The 20849-nt window shown below is 54.8% G+C and overlaps 2 protein-coding genes across 3 annotated transcripts in view; both read right to left on the bottom strand.

Moving 5' to 3' along the window:
* Nucleotides 1-197: 197 nt before the first annotated feature.
* Nucleotides 198-4501, bottom strand: LOC138732695 (zinc finger protein ZPR1-like). Its single transcript, XM_069879350.1, has 12 exons — nucleotides 4414-4501; nucleotides 4167-4237; nucleotides 3909-3995; nucleotides 3709-3831; nucleotides 3548-3601; nucleotides 3390-3456; nucleotides 3059-3129; nucleotides 2598-2687; nucleotides 2397-2507; nucleotides 2195-2281; nucleotides 1870-1935; nucleotides 198-364 (listed from the first exon to the last, which is right to left on the bottom strand). Exons 1-12 carry the CDS (start codon nucleotides 4499-4501, stop codon nucleotides 230-232), a joined length of 1050 nt encoding a protein of 349 aa, XP_069735451.1. The 3' UTR covers nucleotides 198-229.
* Nucleotides 4502-6236: 1735 nt separating this feature from the next.
* Nucleotides 6237-20849, bottom strand: part of LOC138732719 (serine/threonine-protein kinase SIK3-like) — a 38070-nt gene continuing 23457 nt past the window's right edge. For both annotated transcript variants that reach the window (XM_069879375.1, XM_069879376.1), the window contains 11 exons: nucleotides 20298-20378; nucleotides 20078-20187; nucleotides 19366-19510; nucleotides 18762-18917; nucleotides 18111-18181; nucleotides 10737-10887; nucleotides 9867-9992; nucleotides 9492-9577; nucleotides 8425-8534; nucleotides 7564-7912; nucleotides 6237-7258 (listed from right to left, as the gene is read on the bottom strand). In XM_069879375.1, coding sequence (XP_069735476.1) covers nucleotides 6319-7258; nucleotides 7564-7912; nucleotides 8425-8534; nucleotides 9492-9577; nucleotides 9867-9992; nucleotides 10737-10887; nucleotides 18111-18181; nucleotides 18762-18917; nucleotides 19366-19510; nucleotides 20078-20187; nucleotides 20298-20378 — 2325 coding nt within the window. In that variant the 3' untranslated portion in view covers nucleotides 6237-6318. The remainder of the gene's footprint in view (nucleotides 7259-7563; nucleotides 7913-8424; nucleotides 8535-9491; nucleotides 9578-9866; nucleotides 9993-10736; nucleotides 10888-18110; nucleotides 18182-18761; nucleotides 18918-19365; nucleotides 19511-20077; nucleotides 20188-20297; nucleotides 20379-20849) is intronic.

Genomic DNA, 20849 nt, shown 5'->3' on the forward strand with positions numbered 1-20849 from the left:
AGGGGGCGCGGGCTTTATATAGGGGCGGGGGGCGGGGCTAGCACAGGGGGCGGGCTTCGAGAAAGGGCCTCGTGAGGGGGCGTGGTCTCGGGGAGGGGGCGTGGCCTGGGGCAGCGCAGACACCGCCCCTCTCTTCACACCTTTTATTGGGGAAGCGCAGCCCCCTGCTCCCCTCCCGACCCCGTCCTGGGCCCAGATCCAGCAGGGAAAGAGGCCAGCAGGGTCCGGGCTACCGGCCCGGGGCGCCTTCTGGCTCGTAGCCCTCCGTCCTCATGTCGTTCAGCCCCAGCTCCTCGTTCTGCTCAAACGTGTGCTGGTAGCGCTCCACTCGCAGCTCCGGGTCGTCCTCCAGGGCGTACACGTTCTGCAGGGAGAGACGGTGCTCGGTGAAGGCACAGGGATTGCGATGGGATTCACTTCCCACCAGCAGGAATTGTCCGTCACCCAAGCAGAGCATGGCCAGACCACCAGCCCCAAAGCCCAGCGAGCAGACGCTGCTCCCCTCTTCCTTCCCAGCCCCAAAGCCCAGGAGGCAGACACCACTCCCTTCTCCCTCCCCACAAAGCCACCTTTGTTCCCTCTCCCACAACATTTCCTTTCCCTGGACTCATTGCCCACCAACTTCGATCAAAGAATAAAGGAAAACTAACTCCGGAGCCTTCAGGGAACTCATTGCCTTCTATGACAAAGTGACTCGGCTGCTGGATGAGGGAAAGGCTGTGGATGGATCTTCCTGGACTTCAGTAAAGCCTTTGACACAGTCTCTCCCAGCATTCTGCTTGAGAAACTGTCACCTCTGGCCTGGACAGGCGCACACTCTCCTGGGTGGAAAACTGGTTGGCTGGAGGGCCCAGAGAGTGGTGGGAGATGGAGTTAACTCCAGCTGGAGGCCAGTGACAAGTGGGGTTCCCCAGGGCTCAGTGCTGGGTCCAGCCCTGTTCAGTGTCTTCATCAATGACCTGGATGAAGGCATCGAGTGCACCCTTAGAAAGTTTGCCGATGACACTAAGCTGGGTGGAAGTGTCGATCTGCTGGAGGGTTGGGAGGCTCCAGAGGGATCTGAACAGGCTGGACCGCTGGGCAGAGTCCAATGGGATGAGGTTTAACAAGGCCAAATGCCGGGTCCTGCACTTGGGGCACAACAACCCTGGGCAGTGCTACAGACTAGGAGAAGTCTGTCTAGAAAGCTGCCTGGAGGAGAGGGACCTGGGGGTTTTGGTTGACAGCGACTGAATATGAGCCAGCAGTGGCCCAGGTGGCCAAAAAGGCCAATGGCATCTTGGCTTGGATCAGAAACGGCGTGACCAGCAGGTCCAGGGAGGTTCTTCTCCCTCTGGACTCGGCACTGGTGAGACCGCTCCTCGAATCCTGGGGTCAGTTCTGGGCCCCTCACCACAAGAAGGATGTTGAGGCTCTGGAGCGAGTCCAGAGAAGAGCAACAAAGCTGGTGAGGGGGCTGGAGAGCAGGTCTTATGACGAACGGCTGAGAGAGCTGGGGGTGTTTAGCCTGGAGAAGAGGAGGCTGAGGGGAGACCTCATTGCTCTCTCCAACTACCTGAAAGGAGGTTGTGGAGAGGAGGGAGCTGGGCTCTTCTCCCAAGGGACAGGGGACAGGACAAGGGGGAATGGCCTCAAACTCCGCCAGGGAAGGTTCAGGCTGGACATTAGAAAAAAATTCTTCACAGAAAGGGTGATTGGTCCCAGGCTGCCCAGGGAGGGGGTTGAGTCCCCTTCCCTGGAGGGATTTAAGGGACGGGTGGACAAGGTGCTTAGGGACATGGTTTAGTGTTTGATAGGAATGGTTGGGCTCGATGATCCGGTGGGTCTCTTCCAACCTGGTTATTCTATGATTCTATGATCACTCAGTACCTGGAGATAGCTGTTGCCTGCTGGGTCATCCATGATGAAGTGAGCACTTGTCTTTCCCTCTGTGATCTGCAGAAAGAGCACATCCAGGCATTAAGGCTCCTCCCGATCCTTCAGCTCTTCCAGCACCAACATTCTCAAGGTACAGCAGGTTATTCCAATGTTTTTCTCAGCTAAGAACCAGTGATCGCTTGATAAAACAAGCGAGGCAAGTGCTGAACAGCCAAAAAAGGTCCAGCAGCTGTGTCAGGGAGTTGTTAGACTCGTGCGTTGCAGCAACAGGAATGAATCCACACTGCAGAGCACAGAAAATAAGGGCCATGCTCACCTCCTGCAGCTTCCCAAGGAACTCCTGCAGCTTTTTCGTCTTGCTGGGCACGGAACTGTCCCCCAGAGTGAAGGGGTTTCTCTCCACCTGGAAGATCAGACCCACTCCCTCAGCCTGCTGGGACACGCCAGCCCCACCGCCAGGCCTGGTATGGATGCAGAAGGGTCAGAACTCCATTAGAAAGCGGCACAGGATCACTCACCAACTCCCTGATGTCCTTCAGCAGCCCTTCCAGCGTGGTGAACTTCCCACCCAGTGCTCCCATCCCCAGCTCAAACTCCAGCTCGGGGATCTCCACACTGCAGGTCTCCGACTGCAAGGGCAAGCACCCCGTGAGCCTCCAGGGATGGACAGACGGACACCCACCCCAAGAAGAGAAGGCAGCTCTCTGAAGGCACCGTACCTTTAGGATATCCCTCGTCGTGTCGGAAGGGTCTGTAATCCGAAGAGTAATCCTGGTGCCTTGTGGTTTGATTGCTCCTCCAGACTTGACCTGGGAACAGCCAGCAGTCAGCTTTCTGGATTTTTACACTTCAGAGGGTTTTCCCTGGCAGCTCAAAGGCTGCTTCCAACCTGAAGACAGTGTCCCAACATCGTGGAGATGGCAAATGTGCACCAAAGAGAGCTATTCAAACCACATTCTCCCCCTTCCCTTGTTCGGGAAGGGAAGCTGGACCCAACCTGGCCTCGCAAAGGCTCTGCCTCCCACTCGGACCCAAGCAAGGAAGCTCCTCTCACAACGCTGCCTGTAAATCCAGCCTCCCTCCCACACAGCAGAGGGAAGGGGCCCTGAGGACACCTGCCCACCGACACACACAACACTGCTTCCCCTCCCAAAAAAGGGTCCGAAGCTTCACAGCTCACCTCGTTTGTCCTGTGCCCGCAGGAGTCACAGTTTGTGGCCATGATAATCACTTCCTTGAAGTGTGGGATTTCTGGAGCAGCCAGTCAAGGAAAACTCGATGGAAGAGAACTCTCGGAGGAGCAGCCTGTGCTCTCCTCACAGCTTCCATCCTTCCCGAGGTACAGTAAAAGCTCACTGGCAAGCTGTGACCAGCGCCGAGGCAGGCTCTGCTGGATGTGATTTACTCCTGCCTTATGGATGAAGCAGGAAGAGGAGAGACTCTTCCCCCATCCCCAGCCTCTGTGCAGACCCCGTGGAGGGCCTCGATCCACACCCACACTCCAAGGATACGCACTAACTTCATATTCGTGCTCGCTGGCGCGTTGCACTCAGGGCAGTTGGTGTTGAACTGCAGCACCTGCGTCACAGGAACGGAGAGGAGAACCGGGAAGCCTGACCTGGATTCAGCCACCCAGGCACGGCCACCGCTGCACTGCAAAGCCACCCACCTCGTTCCTCAGATCCTCTGCGGAATCAGCCGGCTTCTCATCCAGCTCCTCTCCCTGCATGAGAGGGCACGAGGAGCAGCATTAAGTTCTGTTCCCAAATTCTGAGTGACCCAGAGCACGAGGGGACGGAGCAGCGCCACTTCCCAAGCCGCTCCCCTCACCTCCAGCCCCAGCATGGCAGCCTGCTCCGCAGTCCGCCGGTACCGCGTCACCACCAGAGCATCGTCCTTCTGCGGCGCGCGAGGGTTCTCCACGAAGCTGTTCCCTGAGGGATCATCGAGGATCTGCGGGAGAAGGAAACCTGAGGAAAACAGCCCAGGAGTCCCTGTGTGGAAAGGGGCTGTGCTCCCACGGCACTCACAAAGCTGAAGGGGGAATGCACTTCTTTCAGCTGCTTCAGTTTATCAATGAACTCCTCGATTTTATTTGCCACCTCTTTGTCTGTTGCCTGCAAGAGAGGACATGGATGGGAGCTACGTCGGGGCAGCCCAGAGGCGAAGGCAACGCTGCCAACAGAGCAAACCGGAGCCAGTAACACCGTGCAACACCAACAGCCAGAGGATGAGCAAAACCAGCATCTGCCAAGCCAACATCTCTGAGGAGCCTCCCCTTTCCTTACCCTGCGGACGGGCTGGTCCTGCTCCAGGCTCGCAATGGCTCTGTCAATTATCCCTTCGATGGTGGTAAGGACTTGGGAAAGGAAAGAGAACAGAAGTGACGGCATCGATAAATACACCGCCGTGGGGCTGCTGGCCCTAACAGCATCCTCACACCAGCCCCGTCAGGCGCGTTTGACCTCCTGGAGCGGAGACCAGGTCCTTGACCAGCGCCTCTGGCATGGCAAGGGGCACAGCCCACGCACCCACCTCCTTTCTGCGTGAAAGCAGGGATCTCAAAGTCCAGCTCTGGGATTCGAGCCGTGGCACAGTCGGTCTTCACCACCTCCCTGTTCATGTCCTGCACAGGGGCAGGATGCTCCGCAGAGCAGCCAGGGCCTTTCAATCAGGGTCAATGCACTCCCTGGGAAGCTAAAAATGCTCCAGAAGCACTGGGAAGTTACACACAGCTCTAGGGGAAAGCACATTTGGTGGGGATACTCCCTGTCTCGGGAGAGGCTGTGGCTTTGCAACACAGCACAAAGAAAAGAGTGGGAAAGGCTATAGCCATGGCTGAGAGCGGCCAGCGCTCGGGAAGAGCAGCCACGCTTGGCTGGGATGAGTCTCTCCGGGCACCGTGTGCCTGGGAATGCTCAGCTGTGTTAGATGCGAGCCCAACACCAGTGCAGCAGTGGTTTGTATGCCGAGATTTTATGGGATTTAACAGGAGATAAGGGTACCCGAGTGGCTCAGACCCTGCTCCGCCCGGAACCGCGGCAGCACAGGCCTGATTCCAAGTGGGTTATTGGAACTGGGAGGAAAACAGTGCGAGCAGCCACATCTCAGGACATCGTTTACTCCCTGAATCCTCCAAGCACGGCTTGCACAACACTATTTGTAAACATTTACTTGCTTGTACTCATTTACAAAGCCTTGCAGTCTGAAGTCCCCTTCCCTTGTGTAACTGGTCCCAGTGCCATCAGGACTGGGGCAGAAATTCAGCTCCTGGTTTCTTTACACTTCTTTGTTCACCTAAGATGCAAATTCCTGATTCAGTACAGAATGACCCTCCACAACTTCCCATCTCCACTTAACCCAGAGCAATTCTTCTCCCTCCTACTTCCAGCACCACAGGGAATCATGGAATAGGTTGGTTTGGAAGCGACCTTGAAGCCCATCCAGTTCCATCTGGGAAACCAAGGTCCAGAAGGAAAACACACCAGTCTCCTAAAATTAAGGACAACTCCAGAGCAGCCATGCCGTGTCCCTGCCCCTGGCCGCGCTCTGGGGGCCCGGGGCTTGGCGTGCCCGCTCTGCCCTCTCAGCCAGCCTGTTCCAACCCAGAACTTTCCCAACAAACCCGTGCTGTGTCCCCAAACAAAGCCGGGCCCCCTGTGCCTGGGCCACTGCTCCTCTGCAATAGGGTTCCCTGTGCCAAGGGCAAGCTGGTGGCTTCAGACCAGCACAACTCAGTGCCACAGTGAATACTGATCCGCCTGGCTCAGCCTGGAAAGCCTCTCTTCAAAGCCCTCTTAGCAAGGGGCTGGGATGGTGTTTTCCATACAGAGAAGCTATAATTACAGCTCCAGCAGGAATTTCTCTTACAGCGTTCCACTGCCAACACAGCCACCCAGGAGCAAAGGCGCAGCCGCTTCCAACCAGCAGGAAAGGTCTCCCAGTGCTAACAGCCAGTCTAAACTTGCTTTCTTTGGAATCAACCCTTTTGAGTTCAGGCAGGGCTAGTCCTGCCGCTGCTTCCCAACATGCTGGAGGAGAGGCTGTGAGGTGGCCTTAGCCACATTTATGACCACTCTTCCATGTCTATGGAAACATTAGCAAAGCCTGGACTCGAAGGTCTTTGGAAGAGAAGGAAACACAGCTGCAGTCAGGGGTACCCTGGTGACTTCACTGCTTCCAGCCTGTCGTTTACATGGGATGGAGAACATCACCACCAGGAATAAATCCATCACCAGCACGAAGCATCCCTGAAAAGGCAGCAGCACCCTGGGATCTGGCCTGTACCTGCCTGCAGAAGCAGGTCACATTCCAAGGAGAGGCAGCCGGTTGGGTTCCCCTCTTATTTAACACTGTTTATTAGACAGACTCTGCCTGCAATTTACTTAAGGCCACAAAAGCCAACAAGAATCCAGGTAATCCCGTGCTATGCAAAGCATGTCACGAAGACCTGGCGTCCTCCGGCAGGGAGGCACACGGCATGCACGGAAGAGCGTTTGGTTCCACACGAGCCTTACCTCTGCTGGGCACCTTATTCCTACTGAACGCAGCAGCGGGCTGATGTCTGTACTGATGCGTCCCCAGCTCCTGCGCGTGATTAGCAGTTCCTAGCAAAGATTCCGGGTCCCCGTGCCCTCCTGCGTTGACAAGCAGAGGGGTCTCGTGGCAACCTTTGGTCAATGTGTTTGAACTCTTCCTGTCTGGAAAGCTGTCCCTGGCCCCCTCGCAGGCGCAGTCCTCCTCCATGCTCTCCGAATGGAACAGGGCCGGCTGGTGTACGTATCGGTGCGGCGCCGGTACCTGCTGGATACACTCCTGCGCCCTGATTTTTAAGAAATGCTGGGGGCTGTTCTGCGGGTGGTAGGTGTCAGCACTCTGATAAGGCAATGACAACGACTGGCGCTCCGAGAGGTTCTGTCCCACGCTGGCGCCCATGTTCCCAGCATCCCCTTGACTCATACGCCTGAACAACTCTTGGAATTCTTGCTGCTGCTGTTGCTGCCGCCGTTTGATGAGCTGTGCAAATTCTGCCTGGGGCAGCCGCATGTCCGTGTGCCCCGTGAGCGAGTGCCAGGGGGAAAGCCGTCCCTGGAGGATGTGCGGTACCTGCTGGTGTCGGCTGTAGGCGGGAGGCGTTGGGGACAACAGTGCTTGCTGTAGTGCCGATGTGGTGTCGTGCTGCTGTTGCTGATGTGCATTTTGAGGGAAACTGGGATACTGCTCAAGCTGGGGGACTTTCAGAGCTTGCTGAGCTGGAGGAAAGCCAACTCCTCCTGACGGGCTGTAGTTGCTGGGGGAGACGCGCGGCTGCTCTGGGAAGAGGTGGGGGTGTAAGTGCACCTGGTCGTAGTTGGTGGGGGGAAACCTGTTCACATTCAGGCTGCAAAGAACGGAAAAGAACGAGTGATTGTACTGCAACAACTCCAGCTCAGCGTGCCAGGCTGCCTTCTCCAGTCAGGAGGCAGACAGAGCTGCTCCTGGGCAGAAGGTGCTCCCTGTGGCACGCGATACAGCAGCTTCTCAGAGTCTCAGGAACCAACACTCAGAGACAAGGAGACAGCTCACTCCCCAAAACAAGGGCAGCACGGCAAGGAAACCATGCGTCACCCTGAGATATGGCCCCCCCAGCTCTTTCTCCCGGCTCCTGGCTCGGGGAAGCGGTGTGGAGACAACCAGCGGCCTTACCTGTGCGACTCGGCACTGTCGGCACTGAGCTGCTTGGACAGCTGCCGGTGGCCGTAGGTGAGAGAGGCCATCAGGTTCGCACGGTGCCGCATCTGGATCTGGTTGGCACTGGGGCTGATGGGCATTCCCCGCGCGTGGGAGGACATTCCCTGCCCGGAACCTTGCAGGAGGTTGTTGCTGACCATATCGCTGGGCTCCTGCACTTGAATAGTGACCTGCTGAGGCTGCGACTGCTGCTGCAGGCCCAGGCACGTCAGCCCCATGGCGGGGGACAGGGAACAGTTACCAGACTGCGGGAAGATTGTGCTGTGGGATGGCATCCCTTGGAACTGGGACTGGGAAGCAGCACCTCCAAGGAACAAAGACCCTCAGTAGCCGTGCTGGCCTGTAGCAAGGCTTGGAAGCGCCATCTGCCCCGCGAGATAGCGGGCCATACTGGGAGCACCAGTAAGCAAGAGAAGCGCCGCTCCCAACCGCTCCATCACACTGCGCCCAGCGTGCAAAGGTCGCACCTCGAGCCCCATGCACAGAAAGAGAAACAAAGCGGAGTTGACAGTGATTTGCATAAACCCAAGAACATCAGCCCTTCCTCCCCACCCCCGGGAGCGATAAGTAAGGATCTCATGACAAGAAACCCGACAGCACATTCCAGCTGGCAGCTCCTCGCACGCTCTCGGTAACACCAGCTCTTGCTGCCAGATGGAGAATCTTTTGCACCATCAGCAAACCACGCAAGGACGAGGCCACGGCGGGGAACCGCAGGTCCCACCATACCCACGCGCTGTTTTCCTGGAGGTTGGTGGGATCGTACAGTTGTGCCAAGTGGTCCCAGCCCAGTGGAGCAGAAGGTTCATCGCTTACCGTGGGTCTGGAGCACGCTGCTGCTCACCGGGGGCGGGCTGCTGTTCGGCTGCCTGAAGAGGTGGTTGTTAGGGTGGTTTGGGGGTGGGCTGGATGGCTGGATCCGTAACCTGCACAGCGAAACAAGCACCTTGTCACCATGCCTGCTCCTCACTAAGACACCTTTTCAACTGATGCCAAATGCTGTGTTGCTCTTGCTTTAAATAAACACCACAAAGCCCTTCACAGAATCACAGAGTGGTTTTGGTTGGAAAAGACCTTTTAAGATCATCGAGTCCATCCTCCTTTCAGGTAGTTGTAGAGAGGGATGAAGTCTCCCCTCCCTTGTTTGGGATCCCAAGCTCTTTACAGCTTGGCCTTTCTTTGGAGCCACATAACTTGCCAGAGTGAACATAGCCCAGTGGCTACAACGTAAACCCAGGGACAAGGACACCGCAGTTGCCTCCTGACTCACCGTGGACTGTAAGAAACCTTCTGATCTCCTTTGCTATAGTTCAGCCCCGTCTACAACTCATAGAATTGTGGAGTCACTTAGGTCAGAAGGGACCTCACAGCCCATCCAGTCCCACCCCTGCCGTGGGCAGGGACACCTCCCACTGGATCAGGGGCTCCAAGCCCCATCCAGCCTGGCCTTGAACCCCTCCAGGGATGGGGCAGCCACCACTGCTCTGGGCAACCTGGGCCAGGGCCTCACCCAAGTCAGGAGGCTGAAGGCAGAGACGGTTCCCTAAGCAGAAGCCTGGGAAGGTGTGAGATGTCCAGCAGCAGCTTTGAGTGAAAAACGTGAAAGAAACTGGCAACAGAAGGTAATATGCGTTCAGGCCAGTTATGAGGCAGAACCATCACTCGTCTGTCCAAAGTGGGTTTGTGCCTTTGAATCACGTTTCTCTGCTTCTGAAAGTCCTTCAGACAGAATCCAGCCAACAGGACCAGGCACAGTCACCTGGGAACTGGCTCTGCCGCTCTAACTTCACACACTTCCAATGGGGCCCTGGATTGTCCTCATCACTGGGCTTGAGCGAGAGTAAAACCCATTCCCCAAAGCGTTACTAAAGCCGTTTCTTTACCTCTGAAGCTGGTGAGTGAGCAGAGCTGGCTGGTTTTCACATGGAGCCTGCAAGGGTGGAGAAGGCTGGGGCGGCCGGATGCAGTCCTGAACCAGGCACCAGAAAACAAGAAGGGTTTGCAATCAATAGTCAATAATAACTAGCAAATTTAGCAATGCTGATGGGTGAAGCAGGACACGTCCAGATTCTGCAGCTCTGGCTTTCACAGCAGCTGTGCAAACATCACTACTCGATTCCTTCAGGCTGGCTTCTCATTCCAGCAAGCTGAGCAATCCGCCCTCCCCGGTCCCCCCAGGACCCGCTCAGCAGTTGTATCCGCAGCAATGCAGGAAAACACAGCTGAGCCTTCAGGAGGTCTGGCTCGGGCCCCAGTACCTGGATCTGCTGATGAAGAATCTGGTGGTGCTGCTCCTGCTGGTACAGCATGTGCTGCTGCTGCGTCTTCTCCAGCGTCCACTCGTCCATATGCCCACCATACATCTTCTGCAGCTGTTCACACTCCTGTAACAAAGCCAGCACACTCTCTAAGTGACCTGTTTGTGCAACCCATACTGTGCAAAAAAGCACTCTCTGAAGCCCACCAGACTGAAAAAGCGAGTAAAGAAAGCCTAACCCATTTAATTTGACAACTAGCTCAAGCCTTAGACAACGGAAAAGGAATGGATGCATGCGACACCACGGTGGCACCATCGCGTTCCCTTAAAAACACAAGCACAAAGCTCTAGGGACGGTAACTTCAAGGGGAAAAGAGCATCTCGTGTTTCAACCATGTTGCAAGGTAAAAGTCTTGTCCTGGGCCCAGATCTGACCCAAGTCATGCGCCGGCTGCGTAGGGAATAGCCCACAGTGCACTCCAGCCTCCGCCGGTAGGAACTGCCTGTCCTCTTCCCAGCACAAACTGGAACAGCCCCAGAACTTTGCTGCCACAGATGTGGGAGAGCAGCAGCTCCAGAAGCGCTGGATTAGAGCCACAAGGGCAGGCAGAACAGCCCACGTGTGGGCTCGGAATGGGGTTTGCTCTCCGGATAAAGGGAGGGGAAGCCCCCAAGGCTCCCAGCCCGCAGGTGAGCAGCACATTTGGAGGGCACTCAGCAGACACAGAGGGGACCAGCTCCTTGGAGAAGGCACTGCACGTCCTCAGCCATTAGCAGTAAGATTTCACCTTTCACTTCAGGAAGGAGGAAGGCTAAGAGAGTAGAAAGCCCTCACGGAGGCTCTTTTGAGACCCCCACCCCTCTCCGTTACCTGCTGAAGCTGTTTGATGCTGCTGTTATTGCCCATCTTCTCCAGGTGGGCTTTGAAAGCCTGGATGCTGGCAGCACCGTCAGAGAAGCGCCGAACCGGGGAGAAGCGTTCGGTGGGGAGGTGCAGAGTATTGGAGTCCTTGTAAATAGAACTGAACACAGAGGGAAGCGGGTTAGCGATGCCAATGAGAAACGAAGCTCTGGTGCAGAGATATTTCATTTACATCAGCCACATCAAGTCCTACCTGCCTGCTCACCCAGAATAAATCATGGTTTAGAGCAAGAAACAAGGTGCTACTGTCTCTGTGAAAAGGACACGGGATGAGCCGGCACCCTCAGTGCCTGGGCAGATCAACGTGCTTTAAGGATGGAGATGACTCAGCCACAAACCAGACCCCAGAGGGACAGTGACTCATTGTCCATCTGTACAAATTCATATGTCTTGCAGACTGAAAAGGTGAACAGAAACCATTCAGCAGTTTAAAAATTTAAATTAACCTCTTCAATGGCCACTTCCTGAGCCTTCCAGCTCCCCAGGGCCCCTGGCTACACCTGATTCCTGCGGAAAACAGGAGGGGCACACGGAGAATGGAGCCTGGCGTGTGGCGCAGCCTCGGAGAAAGGGGCTGGCATTGTGCTTGGGGATGCACTGAGTTAAAAACAGAGAGCAGGGACCTCTGCACAGCAGGGAAATCTTTCTAACACACTAACCACGCTGTCTGTGCACATCTAGAGTCTCCCAGTTGCCTGGACACTTGGCACTAGGCAATCAGGACAGGTATGCTTGCAAAACAGACACAGCCAGTATCGAGGCAGCCGTGCCCAAGGCACTCTCCTTTCACAAGGCTGCTTCTCCACCATCAGAGGGAGCCAGATTATTTTCCTAGAGCTGTTTTCTCGCCAAGTTGGGGCTCCCCATTATCAAAACCAAGCACTGAGCCCCTGCCCTGCCATTCTGTGCAACCTGGATTATCGCTAACAAACATATCTGTGCACACACGTGTCAAATTGCGCCTTACACAAATCGAATTGGGTTTATCTGTCTGCCCAAATGGTTTCTGTGCAAATACGATCTATAAAACCCAGTGCAGGCTTCTTTGTCTGTCAGTAGGTCATGGAGACCCGGTCTTTACAGACCCTCTGCCATCCTGGCACTCCACCCAGCAGGATCCCACCACGGGGCCACTCGGAACAGGGCTCCACTGAAGCCTCTTCCAAGAAGTAAGCTATTTCTCCTGGGGAGACTCCTCCTTATCAGGAGGTGACTGATGCTGGACCATCTCCAGCACACCACGTTCAGCTCCTGGCACCTGCCCTGCCATAGCCAGAGGTACTGCAGTTCCTATGGATTACACACGGCTTTCTTCCAAGGACAAAGCCCGGCCCCTGCCTTTTGATGCCATCCCTTCCATTACTCTGATCCTTTCCATCTCCTGTTGTATTGATGGAAAACAGAATCACAGAATCAGAGAGTTGTTTGGGTTGGAAATGACCTCTAAGATTACCAAGCACAACCACAAGCTTTACAGTGCCAACTCCACCACTAAACCGTGTCTCTAACCCATTCAGCCCTAGCAGAACAGCTGCAGTGCCCTGTACCATTGCTGTATTTTCTGCTGTACTTTCTGTACCATTCTGCTCTCAGATATCAAGTGATCACGACCAAAACTCAGTGCTAAATAAGAAGAGAAACAGAGCTGGGGAAGGGTCTGGAGCCCAGGGATTCTGGGATCAGCTGAGGGTTCTGGGGCTGTTCAGCCTGGAGAAGAGGAGGCTGAGGGGAGACCTCCTTGCTCTCTGCAGCTCATCTGAAAGGAGGTTGTGGTGAGGTGGGTGCTGGGCTCTTCTCCCAAATGACAAGCAACAGGCTGAGAGGAGATGGCCTCACATTGTGCCAAGGGAGGTTCAGAGTGGATATTAGGAACAGTTTCTTTAACAAAAGAGTGATGAAGCCCTGGCTGAGGCTGCCCAGGGCAGTGGTGGAGCCTTCACCCCTGGAGGAGCTCAAAAAACATGTGGCTGTGGCACCTGGGGACACAGTTGAGCAGACACGGTGGGGTTGGGCTGACAGTTGGACTGGATGAGTTTCACCTTTTCCAACCTTAACAATTCCAGGATTCTATGATTCTTAAGATGGCTCAAAATACATTACGTGCTAAAATAAAACCCAGCTGCCATTCAGTAACTGAGATCTGTTCACACGATGACACAAGACTGCTAACGGTTTCTGTCCCGTTTTGTCTTGGACACAACTCAGGACAATCTGTTTAGGCCATGGCCAGGTAAACTTTCTGTGATTCTGCAGGCGAAACACGAGGCAGGCTCACAGCGTGTTACAACACTGAGGGTGGAATGAGCAGATACCACCCTGTTCGTGATGCAACAAAACAGCCTCAGGACTCGGGAGCCAAGAGGCAGCGGTGACACCAGCATATTTACAGGGTAAGTGTGTTTTAACAGCCTTATAAAGAATCAATTCCTGCTGCGTTTGAGTGACCCAGCTTACCTGTACGGTTTGAAGCAATCCTTAAAGCAGGACACAGCACATTCTGGGTGTTTTGCAAGCTGCACTTCTCATCCTATCAAGCTTTCCTGTGACCCTAGAAATCTTTCCCCTCCTGCTCCTCCCACCCCCCGAGTGTCTCCAAAGGAGTAACTCCAGGGTACAGAGGTGCTTATCTCGGCTTTCCGGAGTTCCAGCGTGGCACTAGCGCTGTCTCGGTCTGCTCAGAGTTCACCTGTCCCTGCTGATTACATCAGTGCTCAGCTCAGCAGGGATCTGGCTGCCATAAAAAGCACTTTGTCAAGCTTCCCAGTGTGAGCTGGCTTGAAAGACCGAACACAAGCACCGGCCTAGCCTGGTCGACAACTGTTTTCCACGCAGTCGAGACCAACAGGCAGCAAACTGCAGATTGCAGCTGGTTTGCAGTCTCAGAGCGCTGGTTTTTAAGCTTCCTCTGTGGCATTAGCGTCTCCGGTTTGCTGCTGTGCCAAGGACTCCATGTCACATCAACACCTCTCTCCACCAGGAGTGACCCCCATTTTGAGTGTGTTTCGACCCAATCTGCAGAGGTCCCCTCTTTCCCAGACACTGCGATTTTTCCCTTCACAGTCCAGCTCCCTTTCCCCACGTCATTCCCATCAGGGGTTCGTATCAGAAATGAAATGACTCTTGAGGAGCTTTGCAAAGAGACTTTGCAGTCAAAACACACAACTCTGGTGCGGAACAGTGAGGGTTTTCAGCCTGGCACAGATGACTCGGTGCAGTCTTTTGCTGGCATCTGCCTCAAAAGCGTTCTGCGGAAAGCCTGCTATCTGTTCCTAGCTGGACACCTACTGTTACCACAGAGGAAATCTTCCTCTAGGATGTACAGCTTATCCCCAGCCCTTCAGTGAGAGCAGCCACACTGGCAGATCCCCTCCAGCCACACAAACAGGGCTGCAGGGGAAGAGCCTGTTGATTCCTGCCCCGGTGCTGCTTCCATCCGCAGGCACAGAGCCCGTGCCGGCACACAACTCCAGGTTCCCCAGCGTGGCTGGACACCCTCTGCTCTGCAGACCAGCTCTTTGTCCCTGTTCCTCCTTCTCACCCCTCCCTGCCAAGCGGGATGTCCTCAGCGCTCCATTCCAGACGACGTGGGAGCAGGATTCGTGGCGCAAAGCTGCCCGAAGGGCCGGTGCCGTTACTCACCGGTGCTGATCGGGTACCAGGTGTGGAGCCCATGCCCGGGGTCGGAAGGACTGCTGTCCTAGCTGCCTCTGCAAGTCGGGAGGGATTTCAGCTGTAGGGTTGGTCATTGCCAGAGTGTGCCTTTTTCACCTATTTGCCAAGGATCTGCAACAAGCAGGAGCACATTTTATAAGAGACTGACGGGAGTACCCCAAAACCAGGGAGCGTTAGATAACCCAGAGTAAACAGGGAGGAAGAAGGCCTGCTGCAGTGCTCAGACCTGATGGGGGAGAAGCAAACCATGGACACGTCGCCCATGACACTCACATCACTGGCTCTTCAGTGCTTAGGGGACAAGTGTGGGTTCAGCTGCCTGTGCGCTGCCGCCAGCCTCAGCAGGAGAGAGCAGCCGTGGGCTCGTCCCAGCAGAAAAGGCACGTTTCGCCTTGAGGGGAACGCTGGTATATCCCTTTGGGAATACCCAGGGGAATGCCTGCCCTCCACGTGGATTCACCCCGCTACAGCAGGTCTGGCTCCCTCTCCTCGGGCCGAGCCACGGGGAACCCCACTGCCTGCACGGAGCCAAGAGACGAGGCACGAATAATCTGAGCAAGAGCTGGCCGCAGCCCGGGCGTGGAGCAGAGCTGCCACTTGGCTGCACCCTTGCGGGGCGGCCTTTGCACTTCAGACCCACCGTGGCCAGGCCGCCAGCAGCGGCCGGCTTGAAGCAGCAAGGGCAGGGTGCACAGAGCCTACAGCTGCTGCCGAGCGTGGGGAAGGGCGTTGGGCTGAGGAAGGGCTGCTGGCCAGCCGGTCTGAGGGCGCCATCCAGTCCCTGCTCCGCTCTCTGGGAAGAGGGAAATGGATCTGCAGGGAAAATCCTGCACGGGAAAGCAAGCAGGGTCCCCTCCTCTGGGCACAGAGCCACCAGCACCAAGGCTGGGCTGCCGCTAACTGCAGAGCCTGGGGCAGCAGCTTCAATTAAAGCCCCTCTGCATTGGAATTAAGAGACCTCAGCTCTTTTCCAAACCGTCTAAGATGAGGGGAGAGCGCGGGCCTGGCAGGGATGTGCCGAAGGGCCGTGTGGATCTGGCAGCTGCTGTCCCGAACACTGCAGCGATGCTCAGAGCAGCCGGGGCACGGGGCCAGAAGACAGAGCAAACGGGGCGCCTACCCAGGACACCCGGGCTTGTGGCAAGCAGGGGAGGCAGCACATTGCCCACTGAAGGCCAGGCAGGATGAACGCCTCCTCATGAACTCAACTCTCGTGAACCAGCAGCAAGGGAGCAGCTGTGGTAACGGTGACAAAGATCACTTGGCCAGAGACACTGGGGATACTAACAGGGATTTCTCACCCTCGCTCTGTTCCCTGCTAAGGCTCCCTGTGACTGCAGCTGGGGAAGCAGAGAAGAGCAGCAAGCAATAAAGTCGTTGCCTTCTCCAAGCCCAGTCTCTCCTTGCCAGCTCCCGAAGCCACTTAAGCAGAAGACAGCAAGTTAACAGAATGGAGAGTGCTTAGCGTAGTGGTAACTTGCCAAAGGCTGTGCCACTAGCTGTTTAAGAATCGTTTGATGCAGGCAGGGAAAGTTTCCCAAAGAGCTTTACAGCTGTGGTTTGCTAAGATCGTTTTATTTCAGACCTCCAGGGAACAATCTGATCCCGAGCTGTAACAGCACTTTGGCTGGAAGAAAGTTTCCCAAAGCTCAGCGATGTGACCGTTCCCTGGAGCAGAGCAAAGACTCTGCTCTCGTTTCAAGGTCAGATTAAGGAGGGCAAAAATTGCTCCCTGGTGGCTGCATACAGGGTGTTCAGAGTGGTGTCCTGAGAAGCTAAATATTTGCATCTGTCCCTGATGCTAACGCTATTTACCCTTCTCTGATGGCTGCTGGCATGTTGCGACATAAGGGGGTGGAGAGCGAGTTAACTCACAGCCTGGCTGGGGCTTTTTCTGGGCCACCTGGTGGAAGAAGAACATCAGGTACGAGAGGACCAAGGGCAGCGCCGTACAGAGCCGCAGAGCAACTTACGGGTCCAAGGAGATTTGCCTTTCAGTGGGATCTGAACATTCTGGTGGCTTGCAACCTACAGAATACTGCATGGGGATTCAGAAGGCTTCTAGATGAGCGAATGTTTTAACTTCGACTCAACTGAAAGCTTAGAGTTTTGAATAGGAGAGGTGCAAATCCGCCCAGGTAAGACATCCAGGCCAGGAATCGGATTTATCCAGTTTGCACAGCCAGACTCTCTACCCTACCACGTGAGGTGCCATCAGAGGACATCACGGGCCTTACATTACAATTCCAATAGCTCTCTAGGCAGCTCATCTGCGTAGGGAGTCAGTTCCTGAGCCCTGCTCAGGTAGGGCACAGCAGCTTAAGAGGGGCCAAACAGCCCCCAGAGCCTGGAGATGCAGGTGCTTTGTCTGCTCAGTTCTACAACTCAACCTCATTTCTCTCATGGCACTGCCTTGCAGCTGAGGCAGGTCACGAGCAGGTACCATCCCCATACTGTGGCTCAGTGGATGAACAGCAGCTCGGGAAGCTGGGAAATACTGGGCGAAAGAGCACAAAGACAAGGGTGGTGAAGAACTGGAGAGTAAGGCTGCGCAGAAAACATGAGGCGTGCTCTGCTGAAGGGCTAGGTGGACACTAAGGCAGAGCTGGAAGCGAGTTTTCAAGTGTACCAGCTTTGCCTTTCTTCTAAGCTCAGGAAGGCAAAAGGGGTCTCAGCGCACACTCTGCACAATTTGTCACCCACCGGCCAAATCCCCCCTCCGCTCTGGAGCACTGACAGGAGAGGAGCAGGCAAAGCTCTGGAGTGCCACCTCCACCCACCCCAGGGTTTCTCTGCCTGCATCCAACCCCCAGCTGGAATCTTTCTCCTGAGCACAGCCCCTGCGGAATCACTACCTGGCTCGAGGCGGTGGCCTGTACAGGCTGGGGGGAGTCCGGAAAGCTTTCCAAGTTGGAGGTAGGAAGGAGGAGCAACTCCATAACTGCACCCACCACACGGAGAGCACCAGCTGGTTAGCAGAGCAGAAACTACGCAAAAGCTACTAAGAAGATGTTAGCAAGGACTTGGTTAGTGTGTTCACGGACTGAGGAAGTAAAAGCATATTCCACCCGCTTCCCACTATGTGTGGAGCAGACAAAGGGAACAGAGGTTTCCAGCCCGACACCTAATGATTCCCCTTATTGGAGCAGAATCTTTTCAGCCTACTGCTAGAGTACATTAGAAGCTAGAGGTACCCGGATTTCCAGCAAGCTCACTTTGTTTAAGGCATCAGAGTTGGATGTTTACTGCACGTCTTGATACAAAAGCTGCGTCGACACCCAAGGCCACAGATGAGATCCTCCTGTCTCCACGACCCAGCAGGGAGGGGAGGATCCCTCAGCACTCATTTGGCAGGTTAGTGTGGATCGCATGCTGGTGCACACTAAGCAAAGGAATTTAGCGGTGTCAGAGTTTCTGGAGAACCTACTGCTCAAAGAGTGAACCACTGCAGGGGAAATCGAGCTCTGCAAGCACCCAGCAGTGTCAGAGGAGCCATTGCCAATGGTAATCAACACCCACAAAAACAAAGGAAGTGTTGAGCCTTTGCTGTACTCAACACTGCTACCTGTGACGAGGTTGCCCGTGTTTTAATTCAGCTGCAGAACACTCTTACAGGGTGATAAGGGCAAACGTTAACAGACTAGGGGTTACCTCTGCACAGCTTCCTGGTCTGGCTCTCCATCGGAGCTCTCCTCATCCACAGGGGTGACGGCAGGGACAGCCTGTGGAGAGGAGAGAAGCCATAAGTTCCCGAAGGCAGCAAGCACAGCCCCATCCGCACAGCGGACACCTGACCTTCCCAAACCGGCTTCCATGAGGACATTTGCCAGCTCCTCTGCAGCACCAAGGGCGCCTTCCAACATTCCTTCCCCAAATACAGCTGCACAAGGCTGCTGCTTCTTTTGGTGCTGCCAGAACTCACTGACATGGGTGCATCAAGGAGGAAAGAACACGACCAATACTCAAGATGGACAGTTTAGTTTTCTCTGTTTGATCAGCAAAGGAGAAAAGCGACCCTTAAAACCAGCTCCTAAACACTTTGCTAATCCAGAGAGAAAAAGCCATCTCTGCTGCTGGCTACAGGAGAGCACAGCTGCTCTCCCACATGGGACCAAAGCACCTCGCCACTCCAGAGCAAGGAACCTTTAGAAGCAAGCAGGCAACAATCCCCACAGTGCTTCCAGAGCACCACAGACCAAGCCTCTAGCTCCATCTTCTACGACCTGGAGGCAGCCCCCTCTGCCTGCAGGAGAAGATATTTATAACCACGCCACCAATTCCCTCTTCCCTTCAGCCACTTACTGGCGTCATAGTGACGAGCGGAGACGGGCCCCGTGGACGTTTCAGCAGCTGCTGCGCGTGAAGCTGGATGTTGGCTCCGCCGTCGGAAGCTCTGCGCCCCAGAGGGCCCGTGCCGTTCAGGAGCTGAAGGGTGGGCGGCTGCAGCAGGGACTGCTCCTGGGAAGCACAGACAGCGCCGTTATCAACCCCGCGCCAGAGCCTTCCGGCACCTGAGCTCCCCAGTCACAAACCCAGAAGATGTGGCTTCTGGGCTTAGGAGAGATGAAGGAATATCACTGACATCTCTGAGCTGAAGCGGGGCAGAGAGAGGCAGCATCAGGGGAAAAGAAGCATTTAACATCCCTCTTCCCTGCACTCAGCAGGCCACAATTGTCAGCTCCAAAGCCAGGCAGCACAGTCCTGCTTCTCCCCAGCCCAGGAATTCATTTCAAATTGCAGCATTCTGTCATTATTCAGCTTTTAAAGTAACCAACTAGAATCATACCTAAAGAGGGTAAACCTTGAAGCTTATAGATTGGAAAACAGAGAGCAAACATGACACAGACGCCCCCCTGCACACCGGTGGGGCACAGACCGCGGCAGGGAGCGCTGTGTCGCTCAGTACCTTGTACTCCAGCTGCCCCGTGGGCTGCCGAGGCAGCACATTCTGCATGAAGTTCACATTCGGGGTCACCTGCAGGAACGGAGCCTGAGGAGTGACACGGGGGAAACCAGGCAGGAGCTTCTGCAGATCATCCATGACTTCCGTGCTGCGCAATCACATTTAGAGAGAGGTGAGTTAGCAGTGATGCAAAGAGAACTGCGCACTGGCCCAGCTTCCCTTTCAGCTCTGGAAAATGGTCACAGGCACCGCGTGGTTTTAATTTGTCCTTTTTTTCCCCCTCCAAGCTGAGATTTGCCCAATTTCACTCTTTGCATTAACCTAAACCACCTGTACCACAAAGAACTTGAGGTGGGACATAACAGTGGTGCTGCTCAGGTGAGAACTGGCTTGTGCACCAGTTAACACCAGTATAGCTAACAGAGACCTTATACAGGAGAAGGAAAGAATCCCATCCTCAGCTGAAATATTAACCAGGTTGTGCAACGGGACCAGGACGTTTAAAAGAATGGAGATGCTCTGGATGTCTTTCTTTGTCTGGGAAAATCAAGTTCGCAAAAATAACTCCAGGCCACTCAGAGCTGGAGCAGGAAAACAAATCCACACAGGACATGGATAAACCTGTGACATCTCAGGAGAGCCAAACTCGTGTGGTGCTAGGAGTGAATCTACAATTCCTTAAACCCTCCCTCAGGGAGTTAAGTCCAACACTAACCGTGGGTCAGCCACTCCAACTGTATGCCTTCGCATCGAAAGGTAACGGACCAGAGCTTCCGGTGATGGCTCTTCCCCTTCATCACTGTCCAAGTTCATTGTTCCATCAGTCTGGGTAGAAAAAAAAACATTGGAGAAGTTGAAATATAATGCAAGGATCAAAATGCTTCACTGCAGGCCCAGGTAAAGAACTTGCAGGGTCATCAAGTGGAGTACGTTACCTCAACGATTTGGTTTTCAGGGTTGATAAGCTGGACTTGCGGCACGTTGATGCTCATGGTATTGCCCGTCTGTTCTGTCAGCTGAGCAGAGAGAATGAGATTGGAAGTCATGAAGCTGTAGCATCTCTTACAACCCCTTTACAAACAGTGCTGGACTAGCACCAGCACACAGATCTAACCACCTGGGAAGAGGGAGGCTACCCAGAAAACAGCAGACCTGTTTATTCTTTATTCCCTAGAGGCTGCCTCATTCCCCTCCTTGCTCCTGCTAAAGCAGGGTCAGCATCTCTTGTGCTTCCTTTACAACCTGGCCTCTCTTAAAGCAAATATTAATTTCTTGTATAGCAGCACAAGGTGAGAAAGAAGTATCACAGAGCAGTCCTGGCCTGCAGACTCCAACTCTCAACTTCCATCGCCTCCTCCCCTGTCACTAACCGAACACAAAACTTGGCTCAAAGGGCATCAGCTAAACCCTCAGCCAGTGAAGAAACTGTTTCTAACCTTGGGATTATGGCATCCTAAATCACAGAATCATGGAATGGTTAGGGCTGG

This window comes from Phaenicophaeus curvirostris, chromosome 36 (genome assembly GCF_032191515.1).
Source record: "Phaenicophaeus curvirostris isolate KB17595 chromosome 36, BPBGC_Pcur_1.0, whole genome shotgun sequence".
NCBI classification, from domain to species: Eukaryota; Metazoa; Chordata; class Aves; order Cuculiformes; family Cuculidae; genus Phaenicophaeus; species Phaenicophaeus curvirostris.